Source organism: Scleropages formosus, chromosome 5 (genome assembly GCF_900964775.1).
Source record: "Scleropages formosus chromosome 5, fSclFor1.1, whole genome shotgun sequence".
Lineage (NCBI taxonomy): Eukaryota > Metazoa > Chordata > Actinopteri > Osteoglossiformes > Osteoglossidae > Scleropages > Scleropages formosus.
Genome location: NC_041810.1, coordinates 5,513,065 through 5,539,748, shown reverse-complemented (window position 1 = coordinate 5,539,748; position 26,684 = coordinate 5,513,065). Strand labels below are relative to the sequence as shown.

The following is a 26,684-nucleotide window of genomic DNA, read 5'->3' as shown; positions in this document are numbered from 1 at the left end:
CGCGGCAAACCGGAGCCTTACCCGACAACGCGGGACGCAAGGCTGGAGGGGGGAGGGGACGCACCCAGGATGGGCTGTCAGTCCATCACAAGACACCCCAAGCAGGACACAACCACCAGAAAGCAGAACCTGGCCAAACCTGCTGCACACCCCCCCAGACTGCAAATCATTGTGTGTTTTTACATGATGAATGGCCATTTGTTGGTATCACTCATGAAAGATTGCCTAACTTTCCTACCTACTGGCATGCACACACACAATGGGTGAACCTGAACAGCATGTTTTTGTACTGTGGGAGGAAACCAGAGCACCCAGAGGGAACCCACACTGACACGGGGAAAACATGCAAACTCCAGAACGGACAGAGTGGGGATCGAACCCACGTCCTCCCGCACCACCCAGGCACTTCGGGACAGCAGTACTATCCTTCCTGCCTGCCAAACACACACACCACCCACAACACACTTCTGCACTTGGTTCTGTGCTGAGACTCTTCTCTCCTGATGCACAAAACACCTAAAGACCCTTCACACACCCTTCACTCACTGCACAAGCTGTTTATGCTGGCGCTCCATGTGCGAAATATGTAAATCGTCTCAAGCTGCTTTTCAGACGGTTTCGTTATCAAAACTTTGTAAGTGGAACGTTGAGGAGACGCTCATGCTTGTGTTCTTTAATTCCTTCGTTGTTCATCATATTTTTGCCCCCCAATAAACAGCAGTATCTCTTTCATCTACATATTTGACTGCTGTTTTATTGTATGCCCTGTGTATGTATCGTGTCGTGAAATCATGTAGAGGCCCGTGTTTACAAGATTAACAATACAAGGTATCATTTATTGCTGGTGCTGCTATGAAAAATAATAATCACTTGGCTGTGCCCACATATCTTCATAAAAGGGCTTTTTCACGCTAATTAAATAATTGTTGTTGGTTTTAATAGCACACAAGCACTTTGGTTAATTATAGTGCTTTGACACTTCATAAGTCTCTGCAACATTTCACAGTAAGTGGGACTCGAACCCCAGACCCACCAGACAGCAGGCCCCAGTCCAACCCACTGCACCACCACACTTGTTCGGGTAGCAATTATTTACACAGCTGGGGAATTTTACTGGAGCAATTTAGGATAAATACCGTGTTCAAGGGTACTACAGCTGGAGGTGGGATTCAAACCTGCAACCTTTTTGGGTGAACGGTGCCATTTCTCTCATACGACCGTATTGTTTTCCTGTAATTCTGCTGCTCCCTTTATTTCCATTATAATGACCCTGCAGTCTCTCTGCTCATCTCATGCTCCACAAAAGCCTACAGTATCTTAGATGGTCAGTACCGTAGTAAGTATGGTAACTGGATTAAAATCTGCCTTGTGGTTCCACTCCAGTAAGATCTATTTACCGGAATGTTTTCCATCAAATACTTAGATGATGGACAGGTGAAGATGGGTAGAACTGTAGGAAATATGCCATCTATTAGATGTAGCTTAGGGGGGGTGCGGCGGGTTGGTCTGGGGTTCGAGTCCCGCTTGGGGTGCCCTGTGACAGACTGGTGTCCCATCCTGGGTGTGTCCCCTCTCCCTCCGGCCTTATGCCCTTTGTGCCGGGTTAGGCTCCGGTGCCCCGTATCGGGCGAGCGGTTTGGACAGACGTGTACCTTGGAGTACATGAGCATCTTTCAAAGTTACGAGTCCTCATGTGAGATCATTTACTTTTTGGATGTGCAGGATCGTGAACAGGCGAGTGACCACCCCGCTACCTGTTGAAGCTACTCAAGGTGAAGTCCTTCATAGGAAGCCCTGGAAAGAGTCTCCAGGCCAACAGGCAGTTTTGCTTTGGATATTAAAGTGAGATCGAGGGAGGGTATGGTAATTTGATAAGGGGCCTTAAGTAGGTCTCATCTTGAATATCATTTGCATGATGACTACGGCTTGACGTTCGCGCCGTGGTACGGAGAACGTAATTCTGAAGTTGTTATAGAATAGGATGATTTGCAGCTGAATTTCGCTTTATATTTACATTAACATGCATTTGTTTAGCAGATACTTTTTTCCAAAGCTACGTACATCTTATAGAAAATACAATGTGTTTATTACATTAGGAGGAAGAGACACTTAGATGCAGATGTGTGATTCTTAGGTGCAGTTAGTTAGTTTCTTTCCACCATATGAACCAATTTCATCACGCGAGTAGCTGCATAGAACTTTATCCAAATATCGACAATTCCTGATCACCTTCCTAGTTATATTTTTTCGGATATATAAATGTAATGTAAGGGGGGGTGCAGTGGCGCAGTGGGTTGGACCACAGTCCTGCTCTCCAGTGGGTTTGGGGTTCGAGTCCTGCTTGGGGTGCCTTGCGATGGACTGGCGTCCCGTCCTGGGTGTGTCCCCTGCGCCCTGTGTTACCGGGTAGGCTCCGGTTCCCCACGACCCCGTATGGGACAAGCGGTTCTGAAAATGTGTGTGTAATGTAACGTAAATGTTTGTTTGGGTGTATATATAAACATTTACATTACATTACAGGAGTAGCTGTGTAAAGGTTTATCCAGACATGATCTTAAAGTTATAGAGCATGAACATTTACACCTTACATGAACTTAAGAGATGATGGGCAAAGTGAGTCCGGAAGAGGTGAGTTTTAAGAGCCTTTTTAAATGTGGACAGGGATTCAGCAGTTCTGAGTGAGAGGGGGAGGTCGTTCCACCACAACGGGGCCAGAACCGAGAACTTCCGTGCTTTACTTTTCATGCATGGGACCACCAAGTGGGCAGATGTAGAGGAGCGTAGCAATCTGGTTTATGTTGCCTAAGCAGACTTCGGACTGATGTGTGACATAATCCTTAGACTCAAGTTGAAGTTTTGCATTTTTTGAATGGAAGCCCATCGCTTTCTGTTGTGTGTGGGTTCAGCACGAGGCCAAATGACGCATCTCACAGCCTTTGAGGGCTATGCAGACAGTACGACAACTACAGAGAGATGAAGGATAAATTCAAAGAGTACATTTTTTTTTGTTCTCTCCCATGTCAGTCGCTTTGGAGAAAAGCATCTGCTGAATTAATAAATGTAAATGTAGTTTCTTGGGTAATATCACAGATGAATGTGATTTCAGATACACAGGTGGAGTGTTCTGTAGATGGATGCCTTGTGTACTTTTGATGTAGAATGAGGTTCGAGTGGAATACGGACGGCTATAATAGAGCTAGCGCCTTTGGACACAAAGGTCACAGGTTTGAATCCCATCCCCTTCTGTTGTACCCTTGAGTGAAGTACTTACCCTAAATTGATCTAGTAAAAGTTATTCAGCTGTATAAATAATTTTAAGTATCTTAACGTTGTCGGGGGTGCGGTGGCGTGGTGGGTTGGACCACAGTCCTGCTCTCTGGTGGGTCTGGGGTTTGAGTCCTGCTTGGGGTGCCTTGTGGCGGACTGGCGTCCCGAACTGGGTGTGTCCCCTTCCCCCTCTAGCCTTACGCCCTGTGTTACTGGGTAGGCTCCGGTTCCCCGTGACCCCATATGGGACAAGCGGTTCTGAAAGTGTGCGTGTGTGTGTGTGCGTCTTAACGTTATCATAAGCTGCTTTGAAGAAAAATAAATAAATAGAATATTATCAACAAACACACATGCCATCTGAACCACCTGTCCCCTACTGGGTTGCCAGAGACTAACCTGGCAACACAGGGCATTAGGCCGGAGGGGGAGGGGACACACCCCGGACAGGATGCCAGTCCATCACAAGGCACCCCAAGGGGGACTAGAACCCCAGACCCACTGGAGAGCAGGACCCGGTCCAACCCACTGCACCACCACACCCCCCTTCAATAAAGACAAAGCAGTTAAAACAATGTAGAACATGTATGTTGCTCTGCCTTCTCTCTTCTCACCAGTTCATCCAATACAAGTGTTTCCCAGGTGTTCATACATTTCTCACCGGTGCTCTATACCACAGCTTCTCCCCCAGAACCATACGCGACGTGTGTGTTTGTGTTTGCACATGCGGTAGTATGCGTGTTCTCTTACGCGCTGCGCCTCGGGACTGTTAAGGCAGCCCGCTGACATTTCTGCATGACTGTGTCGGTGCTTTAGACTGACGGTTCATTCAAGCAGCAGCTGAAACCCTCCTCTTTCTGCGCTGGTCGTCCATGCAGAAACAGGCTCACGTGTGTACTGTATAGTACACAGAACAAACATTTATTGCGTTAAAACATAAAAGGGAAATAAAAGAGCTCCCAACCTCACTAATTTCTATATAGGTGATACATCGTCCATTAAATCTTGTCCAGAACCAGTATATAATTTAAGTCTGTGCAGTCAGTAACAATGAAGAAAAATATTATAATTAAGACTGCGTGATTTTACATTGTAAAAGGGTCAGTACTGTGAACAGAAATGATGAATTTAGAAGTCTATCTGCTAATAGGATGTCCAATTTTAATTGAGAATGTAACTTGAAATTTGTAAAAATTTGTCACATGTGCAATACATTTACATTTATTTATTTACCAGATGCTTTTCTCCAAAGCAACTTCCAATGAACTCTATGTAGTGTCATCAGCCCACACACCTTATTCACCGCGGTGACTTACACTGCTAGATACACCACTTACACTGGGTCACTCATCCATACGTCAGTGGAACACACACACACACTCGCTCTGTCACTCACACACTATGGGGGAACATAAACAGCATGTCTTTGGAGTGTGGGAGGAAACCAGAGCACTGGAAGACTTCTGCTGCTACATACACTACTTACAATGGCTCACTCATCCATACATCAGTGGAACACACTCTCTCTCTTTGTCACTCACACACACACTATGGGTGACCCTGAACAGCATGTCTTTGAACTGTGGGAGGAAACCAGAGCAAAACAAAGGACTAACGAATGGCAAGAAGGCAGCTCCTGAAAATCTTTCTCCATAACTTCACATTTATTGATAAAACAGAGACGACTGCACTGCCAGCACATTCGCAGAAAGGAACAGGTAGTATGTATGCATTTATTTATTTAATTATTAAATAGTGTGTCATTGCACTCCAATTCACACACACACACACACACATTTTCAGAACCGCTTGCAATCACGTGGAAAAACTTTTCCTGGAGAGCCACACACACACAGTAAAAATCAAAACAACCACACTGTGTTCTCAGAGCAGTAACTTAGTAACTTAGATTTACATTTTCATCCATTACTGAAATCAAGGTCATGGTGACCCAAAGCCATTGTTGGGAAGCCTGGGCCAGATTCCAGGCCAAACCTTCAATATACAAGTACATTAACGCACACACACACACACACACACACACACACACACACACACGCCTGCTTAAAGCCAGTTCACCTCAATAATGAAGGCCCTGCACCTAGATAGTCAACATAAGTCCGCACAGAACCTGTATCCAAGTTTTTACACGCAAACCCCGAAGTGTGCGGCAGAACAGCTGTCCTCACTGAACAACATCCCGACCCGCTGCGAACCCGGTGCCCTCGGGTACCCACCGCAGCTGTTACCATCAGGATTCTTCTCATCTAATTCCTAATACATATAGATCATGCACCCCACTGTCTCTCACCTTCTGTAGCACATCAGTGCTCTGGATTTCTGACCGATACCTCTTATTACCGATAGCATTTCAATGAGTGTTTTAAAGCAGGTCGATGTGTGCGGCGAGCTTCGCCTCCGCAGGACTGATTCTGCGCTGGCAGTGGAAGCCACTCTCTTTTCGCATCGCTCGGCAGACACGCTCTTTGTGGGGGGTGGCCGGCCGTGAAATGTTGGCCGGATGAGCTGGGTGCACGAGAGGTCCCGCCGGCAGTTTGAGCCCACAGACAAAAGACGGACTGATCTTTGCACGAAATCACAGAGGCCGCTTTTGTGCCCCGCAAGCTTGAATTGTGCTAGAACGCGACACGTGGGTTTTGGGGCCAGAGACTCTTCCCAAGAAGATTCTCCAGGGATTCCAACTCTTGCGTACCGTTTTTTTTTTTTTTTGTTTTTTCTAAAAGTAAAGTATACACCAAACACACACGCAGAGGATTTTGATTCAAAGCGGATGCAGCTGTTGATGCACAAGCGCTGACCCCGTTTGCGGTGCCGATGCAGTGGGTTCCGAAAAGTAGGGACCGAGCGGCGCTGTGATGAAACGTAAAGGTGACTGTTGTGCCTTTGGTTTTGCGCCCGCACTCCTTCCCTTCCAGTGGCGTCACCAGGGTTGGTGTCACCCAGTGCGGTAACTCATGGTGTTTCCCCCCCATGGACCTCCTCCCATACTAGACCATACAGAATCCTTAGTGATGTTTTTTCTACTAATGTTACTCGTAAATCGTAATCCCTCTATTTCACTGAATGTAACGGCAATAGCAGTGACTTAAACGACTAACAAAATTAAAATTACACCTTTAAATTACGGTATTATACGCAGAGCCTAAATGTATTTAAATTTTCATAGTTGCTTAAAGTGGAAATTCGGTAAGAAAACTATAGAATTCGAGGTAAAAAGGTTTAAGAACTATATCAAAATTCTGCTTATTTTAACGTTATTGATATCGATTCATAAATACTAATCACCACAATATCGTAGCTAAAAGCAGCGACTATAAGCAGCGGCGGCGACGAAAACAAGAGCGCGTGTTTATAGCGCGTGGAGACGAAACCACGTGATTCGAAGCGTCACTGTAATTGTAGTTGGGTAATTGTAATTGGGTAATAATGAGAGCTGTGAGCGGAGCGCATTGGAAGGTTCAATCAGAGCTCAGAGTTTTATCCTTGTAGGTATATCGATACACATAAACTGGGCTTTATTATGAATTTTTTTTTTCGTTCTTATAAGGAACTACAGGGATATTTTTTCTAAAAATAATACATTTCTGCTGAAACGCTGCACACAAATTTAATAGACAGTCATTCTGGTGTCACGTCCTCTGATGGTGTCCCCTGGCTGCGCTCCACCCCCCCCCTTTTGTGACACCACTGCTTTTATCACCTTTAATCTGAGATGCAGTGTTTTCGACATAGACAAAGAGAACGAAGGGTAGATACAGTATGTCGGGTTACTTTATGGCGCTGCTGCTCTCAGCGGACGGGGGGGGCGGTCTGTGCCATGGCTGTCTAACAGCCTCAGCCTGTTTCATATTTATGTCCCCATTTCAACTACTCCTCGCATTAACTATGCTATTTATGGAAGTGTTTCCCAGCTAGATCCTCACGGCTGGTCGACAACTGGGCACGGCGAACGAGTCTCGGTGACAGATTTATTCCAGCATCCTTCTCCTGAGGATTGGCACACTTTGGCACAGCCGCTCTAAACGCTCAGCTCACGTGACCATGTTCCTCTAATAGGCCTTAATTAGGTGGAATTAGGCTGCATACACGTACGGGCACTTGCGCTCCTCCAGATGTTTTGCTCGTGCACCATGAGGACACGTCAAGTGCGAAAAGACCGACCCTCGCTCGTCCCGTCCGGCCGGAGGCTGAAGTTTTATTTCATCAGCATATCAGAGCTCATCGTTCCGTTTGCAGGGATGTCCTACAGGCTCTTTCTACGCACTAATCAAAAAGAATTCTGAAGGATGTTTATTATTTAATAGCATACTGTATTATATTATCCTCATGAGCCTGTTCTCTTTTTGCCGCTCTACCCAAGACCACAGCTGTTCCGTAAGGCTGGATTCAGCCCATTGTTTAGTGTCGGGATTTTTATTATTGTTACTTTTATTCATGTGGCTTTTCTCCAGAGCAACGTACTATATTAAGCTTCTAACAGTGATTTACCCATTTATACAGCTGTGTAATTTTACCGATGCAAATGAGGATAAGTACTTCCCTCAAGGATAACAGGAGGTGGAATTTAACCCTTTGACCTCTGACATTCGGCTGTGGTGCCGCTAACCACTGCGCTACCTGCTGCCCTGTTGGTTTTCTGACTTGCAGTTGTTTCCCATATATGAGCTAGTATAAACTCCTCATAGAAATTTCAATATAAATTTTGGATGTTCCTTTATCGTACTCAGCTTCCTTCCCTTCTTGAAAAAAGCTCAGAAAATTAACTTTTCATTGCTTTTCATTAAATGGGAAAAATCAATATTCAGGATTCAAGATTCAAGAGTTTATTGTCATGTGGACAGTAAACAGTTTGTTACGCCATACAATGAAATTCTTGCTCTGTGAATCCTCCCAGCAGCCTATGACACAAATTGTAAGGACATAAGGAAAGAAAAACACAAGAAAAGCACAAGTTTACAAAAATTACCATTAGCGCAAAATCACAAATTTACAAAAATTACAATTATATGTTGCTAAGGCAGGGGGGCGCAGTGGGTTGTGCTGCAGTCCTGCTCTCTGGTGGGTCTGGGGTTCGAGTCCCGCTTGGGGTGCCTTGCGGCGGACTGGTGTCCCGTCCTGGGTGTGTCCCCTCCAACTCCGGCCTTACGCCCTGTGTTGCCGGGTAGGCTCTGGTTCCCCGCGACCCTGTATGGGACAAGCGGTTCTGAAAATGTGTGTATGTGTGTGTGTGTTGCTAAGGCAAAGAAGTTTCACACATTTTTTAACCAAACATGAAAATTCCTGCTACATTTTAGCAGAAAATCAGTCAGAAAGAATCTCACACACACACACACACACACACACACACACACACACACACACACACACACACACACACACACACACTTTCAGAACCGCTTGTCCCATATGGGATCGCAGGGAACCGGAGCCAACCCGGTAACACAGGGCGTAAGGCTGGAGGGGGAGGGACATACCCAGGATGGGATGCCAGTCTGTCGCAAGGCACCCCAAGCAGGACTCAAACCCCAGACCCACTGGAGAGCAGGACCCGGTCCAACCCACTGCGCCACCGCACCCCTTCGGAAGGAATCATATGGCAGTAATGTAATTACTGTAATCAGTCGCAACACTCATAGCCCCTTTCTGCTGAGTTATTTATAAAGTATCTGCTGCAAAATAGTTCGAATCACACAAAGTCATTTTGTAATGATGTTGCCTTTCAAGAGAATTCTATGCATTTTATCACATTGTTTTAAACCCAAGTAAGGCTTTTCTGTGCCTTTTTGCATTTTTAATATTGTTTAGCACCATTTCATTTTGGGGGAGTTTAATTTTTGTTATTATGACAAATGATGGTTTTACACTATGATAAAAAGTCGCAAGTTGTAACAGAGATGAATACGAGCCAGCATTTTGCTGCAAGATATTGTAGATGAGATGTGCAGCAAAAGTGTGTGTGTGTGTGTGTGTGTGTGTGTGTGTGTGTGTGTGTGTGTGTGTGTGTGTGTGTGTGTTGGGGGTGGAGGGGGTGAAGGGAGTGAAGGGAGTGAAGGGGGGGGGGGGGGGGGGGGGGGGGGTGTGTGGTGCTTTGTGTCTCCAAGGATTAGATTTTGAATTGAAACTTCTGTCCTGGTAAGAGTGAGCTGATACCTCTTAAATCAGTTTTATTGCTCAAATTATATGTATTCATAAATGGAAGTTCATGTCATATTAGCACTCGTCATGCAAGGGAAGACCACAGTCAAGGAGAGCTAAAGAGTTCTGCATTAAAGCTTCAACTTGAACATGACATAAACCAAGAGACTAACCCTGCTGCTCCTATCGTCTGTCTTTCACAAAGGGAAGCACATTTATATACCTTTAATTCCATCAACATGACTCTGTTGGGCTTTAGGTCCAGGCATTTGTCCAATAAATAACTATCATGCTCATGGAAACTGTTGTTTACTTTTCCCCTTTCAGTCCTTCGTAGGCCGACAGGTGAAATACTGCATTCAAATGTGCATCATGTTTTTTCGCGTTTTTTCTATCAGCATTTTCAATTTATAGAGTTATTGTTAGCATTTAGGGTATGCTTTCCTTTTTAAAGAACTGTGCTGTGATACGGTGTGTGTGAGAAGATTAATGCGTATCAATCTGTTCCACTGGCAACTTTTCCACTGGAGTGGCATTCTTAATGTGTGTGTGAGAGAGAAGCAGACCGCTGCATCTTGGACCAGACCACATTTAATGTCCTTAAGCCAAGTAGTACAATACATCCCCTTGACTCAATCCTTGTGTTGTACCATTCGCTCGCACTACAGAGGGTGTGCCAGTGTGGGTGGTACGGTGGCACAGCAAGTAGAGTTGATGTCTCGAGTGCCTGGGTGGTGCAAGAGGAAGTGGATTCAACCCCCTGCTCAGTCTATGTGGAGTTTGTGTGTTCTCCTTGCCCCTGTGTGGGTTTCCTCTGGGTGCTCTGGTTTCCTCCCACACTCCAAAGGCATGCTGCTCAGGTTCACCCATAGTGTGTGAGTGACAGACAGAGTGTGTGTGTTCCACTGATGTGTGGATGAGTGACCCAGTGTAAGTAGTGTACCTAGCAGTGGAAGTCACCATGGTGAATAAGGTGTGTGGGCTGATAGTAACACTACATAGAGTTCATTGGAAGTCACTTTGGAGAAAAGCATATGTTAAATAACTAATTGTAAAATATATGGCTGCACATCTAAACAAGGTTGAATGTTGTTTCAGATAAAATCACTGGGTAAATAACAACCAGGAACTTTGCTCTAAGGTTCACACCAGTGCCTGAGCTGAAAGGTAAAGCAGGTATATAAACCAGGTCAGCAGCTGAGTCTTATTTGGAGAGCAGCACAAAAACCCCGTGGAGTCTGGGAGAATAATAGCAGCGCTGAGGTCTGCGACTGCTGGCAGCCCTCTTCCTCTGTTCCTTTCCACATATTAACTTACAGCCTCGTGATTTTCTGTGGTCTGAGCCAGACTCTTTTTCATAATAAGAGCTTTGACTCAATGCTGAGACCAACAAAAAGCAAAAATCACATCACGCAGTGATTTCTTGCAAAGATGTCAAGCAATGACCTAGAAAAGAGTAAGAATGAGTGTTTTCGTGCAGGTGTGTGTGTGTGTGTGTGTGTGTGTGTGCGTGTGTGCGTGAGACCCACTCTGAACACGTACCACGCAAAATACCCTGGTCATTCCCAGAATGCCGGGTGAGTGAACTTTTAAACAGAGCGCGGCTAAATGCCAGGGCAGCCAGGGGCTCGGTGGAAAGCCCATCCTGTGTGTAGGAGGGCTGTAAGTCAAGAGGAGCTCTTGGGTTCTGCCCAGCAGGCTGATGTTTAAACATTCTGAGATTGCAGTTCGAGGGAAAATCGGGGCAGGCATCTCTACGCAGCTGCTTGTTTATTACTGTACACCAGCTTCTAAACTTGCACTCGCTGCAGTTTGAGACCTGGAGGCACAAGTTGAAAATGGGTCAGTTTTTCAGCATTGTGAGCCGTATTTGGGAACAGTGTGACGCATTTGTGCTCGAATGTAAACGTTTGCGTCTAAAGATATGAGTTGAGTTGTTGCTGAGCTTCTCTCACACCGGGTGACTTTAAAAGATCTGGTCGTCGCAACATTAATGGACTGCAGGTTTTCTCACGGTCTTCTGCTCCCTGCTGTCCAGACCTCCATCAACACGTATCCATGTGAAGAATATGAGCCAGCAGGTGGCATGGTGATTAAGAGCCATCTTCGTCCTCTTTAAGGACCCTTGTTCTATTCTTTTGATACTTGAGTACTTGAGCAAAACTACAGACGCCTCTTGACTTACGCAGGTAGACCGTTTCTCAACCTCTTACGTAAGTTGACAGATACATATATCAGATTCCCCCCCCACCAGGCAACATAATAGCATGAAAAATTTTTGCATCTCAGTTACTGTATCTGGGGGTGCAGGGTTGCAGTGGGTTTGGCCAGACCCTGATTTCTGGCAGGTCAGGGGTTCAAGTCCCGCTTGGGGTGCTTTGCGGGGGACTGGCATCCCGTACTGGATGTCTGTCACATTATTATTGTTGTTTTCATGCTAGCTGTTCCTTTCACTGCTCCTTTAAACGTGCAGCATCCTTCGCTGTCGTATTTATAGTCGATACGGCTAAACCTGCTTCCCGGGCTATAGACCGTAATCTTTGTCCACCTTCATACCTCCTTATTATTTTCAATGTCATCTCCAAATTGATTGCTGGACGCTTGTGAGACGGTTCTCGTTTTCCTTTCAAGTGCACGTTTACCACCGGGCATTGGGAATAATGAAATGGGTAGAAAATATAGAAGAAAGCAAAACGAGAGGAGATGTGTTCGTAGCTCAAAACTCGCGGGAACTGGGAAGATGCAGTTTCCTGCCTTGTCTGGCTACGCAGATTTGCACTTAACGTATTTTAGATGTTTTTTTTGCGTAAAATAAAAGCGCTATTCGTAAATAATGTGTATGCCGGGAATTTTTTACATAAAACCAGATTTACGCAAGTCAAATTTACGAAAGTAGAGGGGTGTCTGAATTTATGACGTTCTGTGTAAAATGAAAGCGCTATCTGTAAATAATTTTTACGCCGGGAATTTTTTACGTAAATACCGATTTACGTAAGTCGAATTTGCGTAACTAGAGGGGTGTCTGGACTTAGCATAAAAACACAACACTGGGAGTTGATTTGAAAAAGTTTCAACTAAATGAATAAACAATAAATGATAGGGGTTTGAGGCATCTGCTTCACAGCCATTATATTAATTTCTACCTCTTAGGAAAGAGATGTGAGAGCATTTAGTAGATCTGTTTGGATGTCCTTAGTGTAAAGTCTTTTGTCTTGTGCCATCCTTCCAAGGACTGACCTCCAGATCACGGAACCTTAACTGGATAAGTATTTTTATGGGAAATGGGTTGATGGGATTATTAATCAGGGGTGCAGAGCTTTAGAAATGGTGCTGCAGCCCCTGGAAGTGGGGCAAAGTGTGGGGAGGGGGAGGACGATAGATGCCAGGGTCCTGCGGAACTGCATTTTCCCTCATGATCTGATGAGCGCGCGCTTCCCTAAAAGGCCACAGCAAATGGGGCAAAGTCATACCAACACATGGCATGCTCGTTTTAATAAAACGGGAAATTAGCATCAACAATCCAGCCTCATCTTTTCTTTCTCAAAGATCTTTTCTCATCGAAAAATAAAATTTTTTTTTCTAGCAGATTTTCCTTTATGTGTTAACATATATTCATATTACAGCTATAATGTAGATATAAATAATATTGTATATATAATATATAATATTATATATTTCTACATAGTATACTATATATATATATATATATCATATATAATAGATATAACATGTAACAGATTTTCGGATAAAGGTCTACGCAGCTACTCGTGTGATGAACATTGGTTCACATGATGGAAAGAAACAAACTAATTGCACCTTAGAATCACACGTCTGCATCTAAGTGTGTCTTTCTGCTAATGTAATGAACACATTGTAATTTCTATGAGATGTACATCTTTTTGGAGAAATGAGTCCAGCCATCTGTGTCGGCAACGTCGTTGGTATGTACTAAATGCAACTCTGATGGGATCAGCTGCATAATTCAATACTTATGAAATGTTCTCTTCCTTTATCTGTTCAGTGTCACTGTCTTGTAGCCCTAGAGGTAAAATCACCCACCTCTGTGTTCTCCCACACCATACTTATTGCTTCGGGGTATTCCCTATTCGTTTTCTGTTTCGCTGAATTTATGACTGAAATTTCTAACGAAAGTTATGTGGGTATGTAGAACAACCCCTTAAAAACGCTGGGCAAAGGTGGGTAGCTTTAAACACCATTTTGCACCTTCAGAATTGTTACCTTCAAGGTAACAAAACTCACAGGATGCCCGACAGGATACTTAACATCAACAAAGGTTGTTTTAAAAAGCTTCGGAAAACTTTGTGCATGAAAAGGATAAGGGCTTGAAAATGCAGATTTTTTTTTTTTTCCGAACGATGGTTCCTGGTTAAAAAAAAAGATCACCCAGGTTTGTCAGTTCCATCTAAACTCACTGTATAAAACATAAAGTACCATACAGTAACCATTTTAATGTTCAGTAACTATAGCACTGACAGTAAAATAACAACGGTACATTGTGACAACAATGCATTAGGGTGGTGGTTGGTAGCATAGTGGTTAGAGCTACTGCCCTTAGGCCTGAAGGTTGCAGGTTTCATCTCAACCTCTGGCAGGAGTACCCTTGAGCAAGGTACTTACCTTTAATTGCTCTGGTAGGATTATCCAGCTGTATAAATTGATAAATAATTGTAAGTTGCTTGGGGGGAAAGCATCAGATAAATGGTAAAAATATTGTCATTATAGAACTGTATAAATGACTTTCTTCTTGTTGTTCCTCTCACGCTCCAAAGATGTGTTTCGGGTGAACTGGTGACTGGGAGTTTGTGTGTGATTGTTCTGTAACTGAGTGGTGTCCTATGCAGCGCTTGGCCTATTTCACACACTGTGCTTCTGGGATGGGCTCCGGACCACTGCAGCCTTGCGCTTAGGGTTAGCTATTTTCGATGATGCGTGGGCATACATGTTCTTGGGTGAAAGGATGGATGGGGGGCACATAGGTGGATGCGTGGGCATACATGACAATGGGTGAATGCATGGTTGGATGGAGGGGTAGCAGATGGGGTTTGGATTGGTAGATGGATGGATGGGCAGCACGGTGGCACAGTGAGAAGCGTTGATTTTTTACGTCTCCTGACCTCTGGGATCAGATATGGGTTCAGCCCCGTCTCAGTCTCGGTGAAGTGTGTACATTCCCCTCATTTTTGCGTAGGGTTTCTACCACAGTCCAAAGAAATACATGGAAGTAGGATAACCACTTCCACACCCTCCCCCATCTCAACAACCCCGTGAATGGTTGTAAAGAGTTGAGTTTGGGCTCGATGACACACTGCAGCTGTATGGAAAGGTATTTCAGTCTACATGGTTATGCTAAAGTAAAACCAAGCTCTGAGCTCAGAAAAGTGGAAATAGTGACTGACCCCACCGCTGTGTGACATGGTCACTCGGACACTGAAGAGGTGGCGGTCTGGACTACGCATTAGCATCAGTGCGCTTCTTCAAGTCAATCCTATTAACGCCCGGTAATCTAGTTGCTGACACCGACTCATCTTAGCATGTCAACACCTCGTGGTCTAGTAACCTAGAAACAGATGCCTGACTGCCTACGGGACAGTGTGACCCTTCGGTGATGCCACACGCTCTCTTGGGTCTGCTGCTATAAAAACACTCGACACCTGCCAGCCATTGGCAGTCCTCCGGACATGTCGTATCGCCTCCGTGCGTCTCGGCGTTTGTGCGGAACATCAGCGTGGTACTAATCCTAGTGGTGAGCATGATGGTGGTTGGTGGCTAATATGCTGCAGAACATCGGCGAAGGTCCAACTCTTCTTCTTCCTCTTTCACAATAGAGATACCTGAGCGAAGTCCGTCCTGCTTCGAATCTGCGCGAACAACATGGACAAAGTTCTCGGCCGACGCTCAAAGCGAAGAAAAAGAGCCCGGGGCCGGATTTGTCGCTGCGGCTTTCCATCCTCATTTCAAAGCAGCCGTGCCGTTTAATAATAGATGGCAAATCTCTGCAAATTTGAATCTCACGGATTTACCAGTTAGGATACCGTAGTACAGTCGTTTCCCCTGCCAGCACGTTCCCCACCCCTGCACTGCACTGCAGGGAAAAACGGTGCCTCTCAACACCTCGTTCTGAAGCTCGTTAAGTCGCCCCCAAAGGAGCCGTTCTTGTTACCATCCCGAGCGGTGAGGACACGCAGCCAACTCCCGCATCCCAGGAGTAAATTAGTCAACAACACGAAGAACAGCATGTCCAGGGTGTGGTACCCAACCCTCGAAAGAGTGTTCCTCAGGCCTGACAAGCCAATAGGAGCAGCCTTAAGCTCTTATTTGTGACAGAGCTCTGAAAGTGAGCCTGGGGGGAATTAGTTGAAGTTCAAGTTCAAGTTGTTTTTATTGTCATTCCCTATATAGCTTGTATGCAGTGGAACGAAATGTCGTTTCTCCGGACACCATGGTGCAACACAGAACAGAGTACAAGACAGTAAATAAACACGCAGGACAGGACATGGATGCAGACATGGGCTGTGAGCTGTAGGCAGTTTGTAGTATATGGAGTCATGCTGGTTCGCTGTGCCAGGGTGTAGAGTCATCTCACTGCCTCCGGAGTCTGCTGGCGGTGGCGGTGGAGTCTCCTGTACCTTCTGCCAGATGGCAACAGGGCGAAGAGTCCATCAGACCGGTGAGAGGGGTCGTCCGCGATGCCGGTGGCTTCGCAGACGTAGCTGTCATTGTATGAGGTGTCGATGGTGGGTAGAGGGACTCCCATGATCTTTTCAGCTGTTCTCACAACTCGCTGTAGGGTCTTGTGGTTGGAGGCTGTGCAGTTCCCCTACCACACGGTGAGACAGCTGGTCGAGACGCTCTCTATCGTACCTCTGTAGGAGGTGGTGAGGATGGGAGGGGGCAGTTTGGCTCTCTTCAGCCTCCGTAGAAAGTGGAGGCACTGCTGGGCTTTCTCGGCTAGGCAAGTGGCGTTGAGAGTCCAGGAGAGGTCCTCCGTCATGTGCGCGCCAAGAAACTTGGAGCTTCTGACCCTCTCCACAGTTGTTCCAGTTGTTGAATTAGCTCACGAAACACCAGTGTGATCACACAGACAGTACAACGCTGTCATGTTTACGCTCCTTACTCTGAGTTTGTGCTGCATCTTCCCGGATTCTACCCTCGCGTTTCAGTATTTGAAACGTTGACATATTCCCCTGTCCCATCTCATTTCATACATGTTTCTCTTACGAAGTTAATAAAGCAGCGTGGTTAAATGTAACATTTGAATGATTTCGTTGTGCCTTTCCTGAGTGTAGTAATAAGAGCCGTTGTCCCACGCTAAAAAGACCCAGGTCTAAATCACCCGTCCTGCTGTAGAGCCCATGAATCATTTACTTTGCTTGACTTTCTCCAGTAAAAATTAACCGATTGTGTATAGTTGGGTCCCGACTTACTAGATTAGTAGGGACTGAGAGTTGGTTTGTTACTGTAAAAGTTTTTAAGTGAAATATGATACAGGGCAGGCCAAGGGCTCCCGATCAGTTCCGCGTGCAGCTACTTGCGTAATGTTCGTTGGCAAAAAGGGGTATCGGACGAAATGACCGTACTCCGAGAACTGTGTATCTGCATCTGTATCTCCCTGTCTGTTAGAGAAATGTACTTTGTTTACTCTGAATTGTACATCCCTTTGGAGAAAAGCACCTGCTAAATGAATAATGGTAATGTAAATAGCTCTGCGGCGTGGGAGACAACACCGTTGTTTCTCCGGGTGGAAACGGGGTCTCCGTCTCCCATTCGGCACGTAGGAAGACATCTAGTGAGCTGGGACGTCTCATGCTAATGCTTGGCTTTTCCGAGTCCTCCGGCAGGAGTGTTTTCGACACAGTGTAAAGATTCCTGCACAGACCTGGACCAGGTGTAGGAGCTCACCTGTGGAACATCAGTCCTTTCTTTTACCCCACACACTAGAGAAAATTCTTTAATACCCAATGAAGGCATGATAATAAAAAATGAAAGCACAATGATAAATTTCAGGGCTACACTTCACTGGTGACTCAAAACTGGTAGATGTTGAAAGTAGAGTATTGTCTATAGCTTGGTCACCTTCTGTTTGCTTCTTTTTTGCTTTCAAACTTGAAAAAGTTAAGGCAGCACTTACTATTCACACACACACACACACACACACACTGTCTGAAAGCACTCGTCCCGATGAGCCAGAGCCTAACCCAGCACCACAGGGCGTAAGGCTGGAGGGGAGGGGACACACCCAGGATGGAATACCAGTCCATTGCATGGCACCCCACGCGGGACTTGAACCCCAGACCCACTGGAGACCAGGAGCCAGGCCAACCTGCTGCACCACTGCACCCCCCCGATCCCTTACTCTTCGTGATCTCTATATATTGATTCATCAGGTAACATTTTGACATGTGATTTGAATTGGTATGCCAACCTACATACTTAGGAAAAACTTACAAGAACATCCATACCACTGAATTTCAAAATTCAAAAGTCTGTAAGATGGTGACTACCTATAAACAGGTAAACAATTGTAAGAATCTTAAAACGCTAACATATGCTTTTTTCTGGACACAGACTTCAGCTAAATAATGGGTAATAAAAATTACAAAACATTAGGCTGACATGATTTCAGACATGCTGGAATAAATGTGAATAATATGTTTTACTCCAGTTAAATCAAAGTGTCGACAATGCAGGGTATTAATATTGCAGTAAACGGTACTGGTCATTTTACAGCAAGAAACAAAGCAGAACGCATGAAGCACTTGGATTGTTGAAGACATCTGCAGAATTTTTAAACATACTATTTAAAGAGTAAACTTTTATAAAAAATGACATTATTTTGCACAATTCTATGTTCAATACATGCAAGAGAATAAATTTATTTTTTTAACTGTCTTTTTTTTTTTTTTTTTTTTTAACAAAGTGAATCCTCCTGTGTTTACACGAGCCTTGTTAGTGTTACTGTTGCTTTGAGTTTATATCGCAAACCGCGCCCCTCCAAACAGCTCGAGATGTCACTTTCACTTCATATTCTGTTTGTTTTCCAGAACTCATCACAAAAATCGCACAGGAGAACTTCAGAGCCACCGAACCTGACATAAAGAAGGTAATAGCATGTTCGCCGGCGAAAATACAGAAGGATGCTCTTTACAGCTGAGATTTTACAGCTGAAGGTGCTCAATCGAAGCTGAATACTGTAAATGTATATTACTGTACTGTACTGTGTTGCTTCGTCGCTGTGGTGCGAGGAGAGCATTGGCCCAGTCTGCCTTACATTGAACAATGACTGGATAAAATATGAAGTAAATGGATCATCCTATTCAAATTCCTGTCTAGCAAGAAGATCTACAGTTTTTATCACAGTCATGTAGTTGATAAGGTCTATAAAATATACAGCACACACCGTAAAGCAGTTAGTTTGATGCTGTGATTTACCGTCTGCACCCTGGTGTGTTTCAAGCCTCTGGGCTGTTTCCTCCACTTGTGTGGTGTCATGTTGGTTTTGTTTTATTGTCATATAGCTTGTCACTTGCTGTCATGTTCATAATGCCTCTCATTCATTGTTATGGTTTCTCCTCTGCATGCTGCTGCATGTGCTCTGTGTCCTCTCTGGTTCCCCAGCCAGAGAACATTGTTCTCACACTCCAGGTAATACTGTGACTCTCTGTCTTCCTCCTCTGCCCTCCTGTCTTTACACTTTTTGCTAGTTCATGTATAGCCTTGGAGAGTTATATATACTTATATTAGTATAGTATAGTATCAGTATACAGACACCCCTCTACTTACGTGAATTCGACTTACGTAAAATCCAGATTTACGTAAAAAATTCCCGGCATAAACATTATTTACGGATAGCGCTTTTATTTTACGCAAAACGTCTGAAATACGTTAAGCGCAAGTTGGCTTAGCCAGACAAGGCAGGAAGCTGCACTTGCCAGTTCCCACGTGTTTTGAGCCGTGAACACATCTCCTCTCCTCAGTGTAGTGCTTTTCTCCTATATTTTCTACCGTTTTCATTATTCCCAATGCCTGGTGGTAAACGTGCACTTGAAGGAAAACGAGAACCATCTCATAAGCGTCCAGCAATCGATTTCCAGATGAAATTGAAAATAATAAGGAAGTATGAAGGTGGACAAAGATTATGGTCTATAGCACGGGAACCAGGTTTAGTGGCGCAGTGGGTTGGACCGCAGTCCTACTCTCCGGTGGGTCTGGGGTTCGAGTCCCGCTTGGGGTGCCTTGCGGCGGACTGGCGTCCCGTCCTGGGTGTGTCCCCTTCCCCCTCCGGCCTAACGCCCTGTGTTGCCGGGTTGGCTCCGGTTCCCCGTAACCCCGTCAGGGACAAGCGGTTCTGAAAATGTGTGTGTGTGTGTGACTACAAATACGATAGTGAAGGATGCTGCACGTATACAGGAGCGGTGAAAGGAACAGCTAGCAGTTGTGTACTTTTTTTATACCCATGTTTGCAATAAATGCCTAGGGTAGGGTAGCCTATGTTGAACGGTGTGGGAAGGAGGGGGAATCTCACATACGTAAATTTCGACTTACATAAGGGGTTGAAGGACTTCCTATTAGTATAAGTCGAGGGGTGCCTGTAGTGTAGTATAATTAAATTTACTTGGAATAGACAATTTTTTGAAAACACACTCGATATTATGTACTGTAAAGAGTCTGGCTGCCAACACAAGTTGTGCTGATTCAATGCATTACATCCATTATTCATGAATGTACGACTTTTGTTTTTGACACAAGTCGATGACGTTCCACGTACTGTGCCAGAATCCATCTTCCTTTCTGTGATTCATTCTGCCACGAATCTGGGCTTGCTGGACAAAGGGGATCCTTTGAAGAATCTGCAATACTCCCATTCATACAGTAAAGATTAACTCTTAGAGGAATGAAATTACTTTGAAATAGTCCAAAATGAGTTTCGTCAATAGCCCAGAAATGAGGGCAAAATGAACACAATGATGGTTATTGAAGTGGTGCCTTCTTCTCTACATAGTTTGAGAGTTTACTTTAGGGCTTAATTTTCGCGTGAAAGACCTAATAATACAGAGAGACCGCGATTTTCTGAATTTGTAGTTCCATTCTATATTGACTAGAAGGCTAATTTCAACTCTTTCCATGAACTGTGTTGTTCATATGGTAGAAAGAATTATGCATGAATTCCAGAAGTATCAGTGGCAGATTATAGTACAGCTTTCCAAAATATTAACATAAATTTAAATAAAACCCTTCTTTGATCATACTTCCAAGTAAAAACAGTATGTTTTTGAAAAGTAGTTTGTTCTAGACTTAAGGGTAGTCTAACTTTAGATGACTTTATTAGTATCAACCGTTTTTTATCGCAGGAATAATTCAAGGCATATTTATTACTGTAAACTGCATAGTAATCAGATAATTTTTCTTACATATTTATTTATCTGTATGATATAGATGTATTTCAAAATGTAGCGTTTGCTTAAATTGTAATGTGAAGTTACAGTCTGGCATCATTCAATAATTGTGTTCATCATGTAGATTGCAGGGATATAAGGCTACCAGTATACCAGTGGTTTATGATGCATAATAAATGTAATTTTTTTTTTTTAATTCTATACAGAAAAATGTTATACTTGGAGCACTCCAGGTTAAATGTAGTGCTTAAAGACTGTAGCAGTGGTCCTCATTGTACGTGATCTGGTAATCTCCTGTTTACAACGTTGTATCAGCCACATATATATGTATGTGTGTGTGTATATATATATATAATGTATATAATTTACATCGTATCTGAAGTGTAATACACTTGTACCTGAACTTACAAACACAGTTGGGACCGGTCTGGTTGGAATTTATTATTCATAAGTGCGACCACTACGATACAATTAAATCTTAATAATATAGTTTACCCCATTTATGTATCAGTTTAAACTATAATGAATTTGAAATTTGCTGCGAGTCTTTGTTTATTCTATTATCATAGACAGCAAATAAAATGCACAATCTCAGTGTCCCTCTGTATTGGAAGCACAGAGGCTGAGAATGGGTATACCATTGATGGATGCCAGAACTTTTGTTTTAATTTTTTTTACTTGAAGCAACATTAAAAAGTGGTTTAAAATGACTACAATTAAAAATACCCCCCCCCCCCCCCCCCCCCCCCAACAACCTTCTCTTCAGTGTGCTGTGTTCTGCTTTATACAAAGAATACTGCGCCACGTTCTTCCTGTGCTTCAGAGAGCACAGCAATGCGATGACAAACGGAATGGACAGAACATTTCGAAAAGTGTTCGACGTTAAGTACCAGTTGTGCGACTGAGAACGCGGCAAAATTGGCCAAGTGGATGAGACCCATTAATCAAAAAAAAAAAATCTGACACTTTCCATTTCCATTAAAAATAGAATAATCATAGACAAATACTGTTATTTATTCACCGGGCAGATTCTGTAAAAGTCTCCTATCTAGTTATAATAACTAAAAACAGGCAGAATGAACACTGGTCCTGCACAGTTCGTGTTTCTATTCTAGTCTGAGTGTGTTTTGCTGCCAACTAACGGCAAGCGGGAAGCGCAAACCGTTTTCGATCAAGATCAGAGAAATTTTAGGGGAAAAAAAACAGTGAAGAAAATGCAATTAGTAATAAACCGTGAAATGCTGAAACCTTTGAACGTTTCTCACTTAAACTTGACGTTCCTAACACGAGGTACAAGTGTATTAGCATAGGATGCAAATTTCCATGCCATCCCCCTCACCTGGGCCCTGTGTGTTTTTCCCACCCGCTCACGACATCACGGTTGTCATGTTAAAGCTCTAACCCTGCGCTCGCAGGCCTTGCAGTACGAGATGGGCTTCATGGTGTGCGCGGTGCTGGGCGCGCTCTTCGTGCTGCTCATGCCACTGGCGGGCCTTTGCTTCTGCGTATGCCGCTGCTGCGACAACTGCGGCGGCGAAATGCACCAGCGCCAGAGGAAGAACGCTGACTGCAAACGGACCTTCCTCGCCTCGGGCCTCTTTGCCACCTCGCTCGTCGTCACGTGAGTTCCGACTCCTTTCTGCACGGCGAGGAACCCAGCTTTCCCACCCGCAAACATTTGCGCAGGCGTCCCCGCTTATCCCCGGGGAGGATATGTCCCAAGACCCCCAGCGGAGCCTGAAACCGCGGACAGTTCCGAACCCTATATGTACTATATGCATGTTTTTTCCTATACATACATACATACCTGTGATAAAGTTTAGTTTATAAATTAGGCACAATAAGAGATTAACACCAATAACTAATAATAAAATTGAACAATTATAACAATATACTGTAATAACAGTGACTAACGGGAGGGTAGCGTATACAGCGTGGATACGCTGGACAAAGGGATGGTTTGCGTCCCGGGCGGGACGGTTCGAGATTTCGTCACGCTACTCAGAAAGGCGCGCAACTGAACACTTATCAATTGTTTATTTCTGGAATTTTCCATTTAATATTTTTGGACCACGGTTGATCATGGGTAACTGCACCCGCGGATAAGGGGCTTCGCCGTACGTCTTGTATGTTTGTTTGGGCAGGGGGGTCAGTTGTAGTTTCTGTTGTTAGCTGTCGACCTGCTCAGTCCCATGAGATTCCCTTTTGTTTTATTTTCTCCATTTTATATTTTTCTGTCTGAATCTGGAAACATTTTTCTATCCTCATAACTGCTGGGAAACATTGCTGTTTCACATAATAAACGAGTTCAATGCAGAATCAGGGTTGTTTTGCGTTTTAACGTACTTTTAAAGATTAATTAAATATCCGCATATTCTTGACTAACTGATTTAAAAGGGTTTAGACCAGGAGTGTGTAAAAATCATAGTGACATGCTGAAAAATTGAAAAGTTGTTACTTTCTTGTACTTCATTTAGGTGCAACGTGTGCTCTGCTGTGTAACTATAACTATTATCTATTATCTCTTAAGTATAAACCACTGTCATGTGATTCAATACAGATTATAGTATTTATGGCAGGTACAGTATATACTAATATTTTGCAAACATACTTGCAGGCCATATTACGTGAAACAGTGGGCCACATGTAGAGCACCCCTGCTTTAGAGAATATCAGTTCAAAATCATATATAAATAATGCACACAAATATACATAAATAAAAACGGTATAAGCATGTATAATATATGAATATATATTTATATATTATACATAATTATATATACATATAAATTATATACATATATACTTAATATTTAAAGCTATGCACCTTTATTCTGTTTATAATTTATTGTTTGCTTTATTCATTTATGATTGTTTATGAAGAAAATTTGCTTCTTTAGTACATGAATGTTGTTGCGCTAAAATACAGAAACAGTGTAAAGATGTGTGACAACACACCATTTTAGATTTTTTGACAGATGTATAGAGGAACATGTCTGAACATGTCAGAGTGTATTTTATTTAAAAAAACTTGTATTTGAGTCTCAGTATAGTACAATTCCAGAATGCTTCTCTTTCACAGCAGAACCCACATATTTACCCCCCCACACCACAAATCAGTGCCATTGTGAGAATACTGGGTGTTGTATTTCCTTTTTTATATTTGAAGAGATTAATGGCAAAGGTTTGTGCTCTTTCTCGCAGTTCCCAGGCACCCAGTGAAGAAATAATATTTTCCCTCCAAATTAAGGGATTGTTTGTCGGTACTGGAGATAACCGTCAAGCGTACTTTTAAGTTTGACGCCTGCATTTCAGATGGCAATGGAAGTCAAGGCAGAGGTAGGAAGCTTGGAAACTCAAGTCCCGCAGGTGCAGTTAAACTTGTGCTCGGATATCTGCATAAGTACTTAGAGAACAGTTTCGTTGTACTCCTCGTGCGACTGGTTCAGTCATATCTCGCTTTGCCCAATGGAGCAAGAAAGAGTAAGAAAGAACATCCCCGGGGAAATCATGTAGCCAGGACACTTATTGCCTCGTTTCCAGCTGCTGTCGGGGGACAATGTATGAGCCACATTCCTGGGTGCCGTTTGTAGCAAAACCTTTTGAATAAATTGGGCGGTAAAGAGAGTAGATTTAGTAGCTTTGCGTCGGTGTGTATTCAGGTCGTGTTTGTTTGTTTGTTTGTTTGTTCCGAAACCTGGAATGGAGAATCTGGCCGGAGTTTCCACTTCCACTGAAGAGGAGCCTCAGGGACACTTGTGAGCTCATGGGATCTGATCCCGCGAGACTGGATCTGTGATGTGGATGGGAGCCACACTGGGATGTATTGCTAAGAGGAGGTCCAAAAATTTTCCACTGCCTTCCTTGGCAAAGTAGCGCTCCACATCACCTAAACAATGGCGATGATCTGCTTCCTCACACTCAACAGGTAGCATTCTGAGTCTGGAGGGGTTATGTGCTAAAAGCAATGCACTTTGAATATGAAAAATTGAGTTGATTTAGTTGATACCCCAGTTCTTCGTGTTACACTTGAGATAACAAATTACCTGTTTGTTTGTTTTTAATTCTATTTACTTCATTTGCCGACTTACAAAAATTTGACGAGAATCACTCGCACTTCCACATCCGATCATTAGGTGGCAGTAAAGAGCACCCAAACACAATTTTTTCGTAAAAATACAAACTCTGCTCATGTTTTATGGAATAATGAACAATAAGCATCAATTATCCATTTTAGGAGATGGCATTCAGTCACTGAACATTAATTTTATTTTTTAATTAATTTTCTTTTTCATGCAGCTTGAGCGTTAATGAAATGTTAAATGTCGTTACACCTTGCGTCACACCCTATGTTTCCAGGGTGGTCTTTGAAACACAGCGAGTCTGATTCCTCTGGCTTTATTTCTTTCTTTTTTTTTTCTTTTTTTGCAGAACTTAGTTTAAGGGATGTTGTGTTTTTCAGACTTTTTTTGATTGTGAAATATTTGGATTTGTGAAAAAAATATAGATAATAAAGTGAGATCCCAGTGTAATTGGTATGTTCGTTTTCATCGTTCCCTATTGTAACTGTGCAGGCGAACACACCTGGACGTGAAACTTCGGTATAGTTCGAAAATACACTCCACACCGTGGTTCCTTTGGATGATGTGTGAGTTCCTCAGCAAGGTGGCAGTAGATTTAAGTGGAATGGCCATCTCAGATAACATCGCACCAGTATGATCCAGCAAGTGAAGAGAGCCCACTGCGCAAGGCGACGAGCTGCTTCATCTCCCTTGATCACAGTCACACACAGCTTCAGCAGTGACAATGTGTCAAACAATTTTGTCACTGAGCTAAAGACAAAATAACTGCGGGAAACAAAAAAGCGCACGAGGCTTTACACGCTCCACATTTTGCAGCACTAGATCTTCGCTGCTTGCATGTGGGAATAATGTGAAAATAATGGGGTGTTGATTCAGGTTCACATTTCGAGGCTGTGAGCTTTGCCGCATCTTTTATTTCATGCTCGGTCTCTGCGACGAACGGAAGTTTCTGGAGCGTTTCTCTTAAAAAGACGTGCTGTATAAGTTGATTGGAACTTTTATTTTCCAGCCTTTTAGTTCCCATCTGGTTGCGATCAGCACTGTTCAACTGTCCATTGTCCACAGAGCTGTCTGCCACATTCTTTCGGAGGCTGACACTGGCTCTGTGCGCACATTCCTGGAAGTGTTGAGGTGGTTTACAGTCATACGACAATATGTCCTTACATGACACTCCATTCGGAGTAATGTGCTTTTTTTTTCTCTCTTTTATTCACGACTCTGTTGTGAACTGTCTAACTGGACGTTAATCGAAAGTTTACAGTCATGTGATGCTTTGGATTGTTGCGAGAGATGCGCAGTTGCGAGGCCAAAGAAGGCGAATTTTCCGGGAAAACGGAAAAGTAGTACAATCCCAGTCAAAGGTTTGAGTACACCTGCGCAATATCGTACGGGACGAGCTGGGCGGAAAACTCAGAGCAACCCACAAGTGTTCTGCGACTCTGGGAATTGCTGCTGAACAGCTGGGGGAGACGTGCTTTTCCACATTAAGCATCTTAATTAAAAGGATTGTGAACAAAAGCCACTTTCCAGCAAATGCACTCAAGACTTTATACTGTTAGTCTATGTAATGGGTGTGCTCGGCTTAAGAGTTTTTCCAACTTCAGGGTTTGCAGTTGGACATGTGCTGCAAAAGGCCATACAGTACATGTGTAACACATTTTTTATACGCTACGACCTTGGCCAATGTCAAGACAGGGTGCAGAGTGTGATGCTCCATAACCAGCCTGGCTTAGACAGCAAGTTTTTGCAGTGGATACATGAATTTATC

The 26,684-nt window shown here is 43.7% G+C and overlaps 1 protein-coding gene across 2 annotated transcripts in view; it reads left to right on the top strand.

Moving 5' to 3' along the window:
- LOC108930745 (prominin-1-A-like) overlaps positions 1-26,684 on the top strand; it is a 68,291-nt gene that overhangs the window by 14,296 nt on the left and 27,311 nt on the right. Inside the window, exons 2-4 of one of the 2 annotated variants that reach the window (XM_018746149.2) lie at positions 18,483-18,541; positions 19,057-19,083; positions 22,250-22,455. In XM_018746149.2, the coding sequence (XP_018601665.2) occupies positions 18,483-18,541; positions 19,057-19,083; positions 22,250-22,455 (292 nt within the window). The remainder of the gene's footprint in view (positions 1-18,482; positions 18,542-19,056; positions 19,084-22,249; positions 22,456-26,684) is intronic. The other variant, XM_029252565.1, reaches the window with a different exon arrangement.